At 54.3% G+C, this 2,780-nt stretch overlaps 1 protein-coding gene across 1 annotated transcript in view; it reads left to right on the forward strand.

Annotated features, from left to right (window-relative positions):
• Window positions 1-2,468: 2,468 nt before the first annotated feature.
• The window catches only part of RGMA (repulsive guidance molecule family member a), a 17,345-nt gene continuing 17,033 nt past the window's right edge, over window positions 2,469-2,780 (forward strand). Inside the window, exon 1 of the mRNA XM_009887148.1 lies at window positions 2,469-2,593. Within this exon, the coding sequence (XP_009885450.1) occupies window positions 2,512-2,593 (82 nt within the window). The 5' untranslated portion in view covers window positions 2,469-2,511. The remainder of the gene's footprint in view (window positions 2,594-2,780) is intronic.

The following is a 2,780-nucleotide window of genomic DNA, read 5'->3' on the forward strand; positions in this document are numbered from 1 at the left end:
CCCCCCCGCCTGGGCTCTCCCCAGCTCATGGACCCTCTCCCCCTCTCCCTCCTCCCTCCAGGCCCCTTCCAGCTCCAGCTGCCTACACATCCCATCAGCAGGCATTTCTTCTTGGGTGGTAGCAGCAGCTGGCAGGGTTTGGACATATTTGCCCCTGTTTGACATCCCCCACAAAGAGGTGCTTGGAGTAGGCGTTCCTCCCACACTGCCTTTGCTACAGGTCTGGATCCGGCCTGCCAGCTTTCATCTCCTGCCCAGTTCAGCCCGGTCTGGCAGCTCTTCTGCACACAGAGCTCCTTCTGACTTGAGTGGACATCATCTGAGTGCAGCTGTAGGAGGATCAGGACCAAGACAGATCTCCAGTCAAGCAGGCAAGGCCCCAGGATTTTTGGATCCCATCTGGGTCCCAGATGGAAAAGCATCAGCATTTTAATTCCAGTTGCAGCCTGGATAAAGCCCCAGTGAAGCTCCTCCTTCTTTTGGAGGCAAGGGGGCTCAATTTCCCCAAGCAGAACTAGATAAGCATCGTTAGATCCCTTGGCTTCGTGGATATTCACTCCCATCTCCTCTTCCTCACCTCACCTCCCGTGGGATATTTGATGTAGCTGAATCACAGATTCAGTCCTCTACAGGAGAAGATCACAGAGTCTTCTTGGAGACTTTAAGCTATCATCACTCCAAAAAGCATCCTTAAGGGTGATTGTGAGGTGGAAGAGAAGGGGATTTCCAAGGACAACTAGAAGCAGAGTCAAGGAGCATCCCAGGCCTATACCGAGCTGCAGGACTCGGACTTTAACCCATTTGTTAAAGGGCATTTGCAGAGTTGGGAGAAGGGTTGTATAAAACAACCAGCATCCTTTTATTCTTTGTGCAAGATCCCCAAGAGAAAGGAGTTGAAACATTAGGATGGCAAGGGGGCACTCAATCAAAGGAGGGCTAACGATCTAAAACAGGGAAGTTAAAGCATATTAATTAAAGCGTATTACACCCCTGGGCACTCTCATTGAGAAGTGAAGTTGTCTCAGTTCACTGTGGCTAAAACATCCTTCAAGAGAAATTTTAAATAGAACCAAGTGAGCTGTTCAGGGGATGCCTCCCTCCTGGCTCAGCCCCTTCCTGGGTGGAGGGGGGTGGATGGTGGGGCTGCAGATCCAACCTGTTCTCCTCCTCATGCTGTGGCATCGCGGGAGGTGGAAAAGAGCAGGATTTTTGAAGCCCAGCAGGCAAATGCCTGCGTGCTTCAAGCTGCTGCTCCATCTACATGGTCCGTGAGCAGGGAGGTTGCTCTCAGGACTGCCATCTGCCTGGGGGCTGCCCCGGGGGTGCTGACAAAGTGACACCCCCAGGACAACTGTACCATCACAGCTGGTGAGGCTTTCCCCCAGAGAAAGCTGAATATCCAGGTCCATATGTGGACGGGTGGTGCAGACTAGTTTATGGTGGAGGTCCTGAGACAGCATTGGGTATATGTGTGTCCTCTCCATTGGTCCTCAGTGGGCTGGCAGCTGAATTCGGGGACCCCTGCCCAGTTGTCCCCCTCTCTGAGGAGTATCGGTCTAATGATAAGGATCTATGAGACTTGCTGTTTCTGAGTCACCTGGGCTTACTTCACCGCTGCCAGCGCCAGTGCCAGTGCGGGTGAATAACCTGGAACGGTTGTGAAACGTTCACACCTACTGCGCAGCCAAGGCTGGGGCAGCATGGAGGAGCTCCTTGTGCCGGGGGGGTGGGCCATGTTCCAGCGGGCTGGGGGCCACAGCATCACTCTCGCAATCCCTGCCCCGCATGAGCTGCCTACCATCTCCCTGCCTCAGTTTCCCTTCTCTGCTGTACGACGGCCCCTTTGCCCCACATGACTTAATTTTGGGGGAATCGCAAGCGCTCGTTAGGCCCATGGGAAAAAGACACGCTGGGTGTCGAGACCCCCATGGGGTGGGAGGAATCCCCTCTCCCACATCGCTACCGAGCCGCGCTGCAAGCCGGCGGGGAGAAATCAAATCTCAAGAGCCTTTCCCCACAGCCCACCCCTGCGTGGGACCACCGCCACCCCATCCCACCCCCGGGCCCCCCTTCCCCACAGGGCACGGGCGGCTTTGGTGCCTCGACCCGCCGGGCAACATTGGAAGGCGGCCGGGATGATTGATGGTTGGGGCTGGTTTGTAATGGGAGGGGAAGGAGAGGAGGAGGAGGGGAAGGAGAGGAGGAGGAGGAGGAGGAGGAAAAAAGAAGGAGGAAAAAGTCTGTGTAATCTCTCAGTGCGGAGGCCACCGCAGCCCGGAGCTGGGGCCGCCCGTCCCTGCACCGCTCCGCGGGAGCCATGTGGGGCTTTTGATTTTATTTTATTTTTTTCCAAGTCTTTCTTTCGACTGATTTATTTTTTTCCCTTTTGTTTGTTTGTTTTGGTTTTTTTTTTTTCCTCTCTTCCCTTCTCCCCCGTTTTTTTTTTTTTTCCTTTTCTTTTTAAACTCTTCTTCCAGGGAGAGGATAGTGGTTAAAGCTCGAGCTGGATGGATGGGTATGGGGAGAGGGGCAGGATCCACAGCCCTGGGACTTTTCCAAATCCTCCCTGTCTTTCTCTGCATCTTCCCTTCAGGTAAGGAACAGCCTCTTTATTTTGAAGATTTTTCCCCCCTCCCCTCCGTGTATTTCTCGCAGCCGCCTCCATCCCCCCTGTCTCTGGGCCTCTTTTCTCTCTCCCTCTCTTTGCAGCAGTTGGCCACATGTTTAAAAGAAGCAAGTGGGGCTCAGTTTTGGTGTGGGTCCCCCCATCCCCCCCCCTT

This window comes from Charadrius vociferus, unplaced genomic scaffold (genome assembly GCF_000708025.1).
Source record: "Charadrius vociferus isolate BGI_N301 unplaced genomic scaffold, ASM70802v2 scaffold190, whole genome shotgun sequence".
Classification (NCBI taxonomy): Eukaryota; Metazoa; Chordata; class Aves; order Charadriiformes; family Charadriidae; genus Charadrius; species Charadrius vociferus.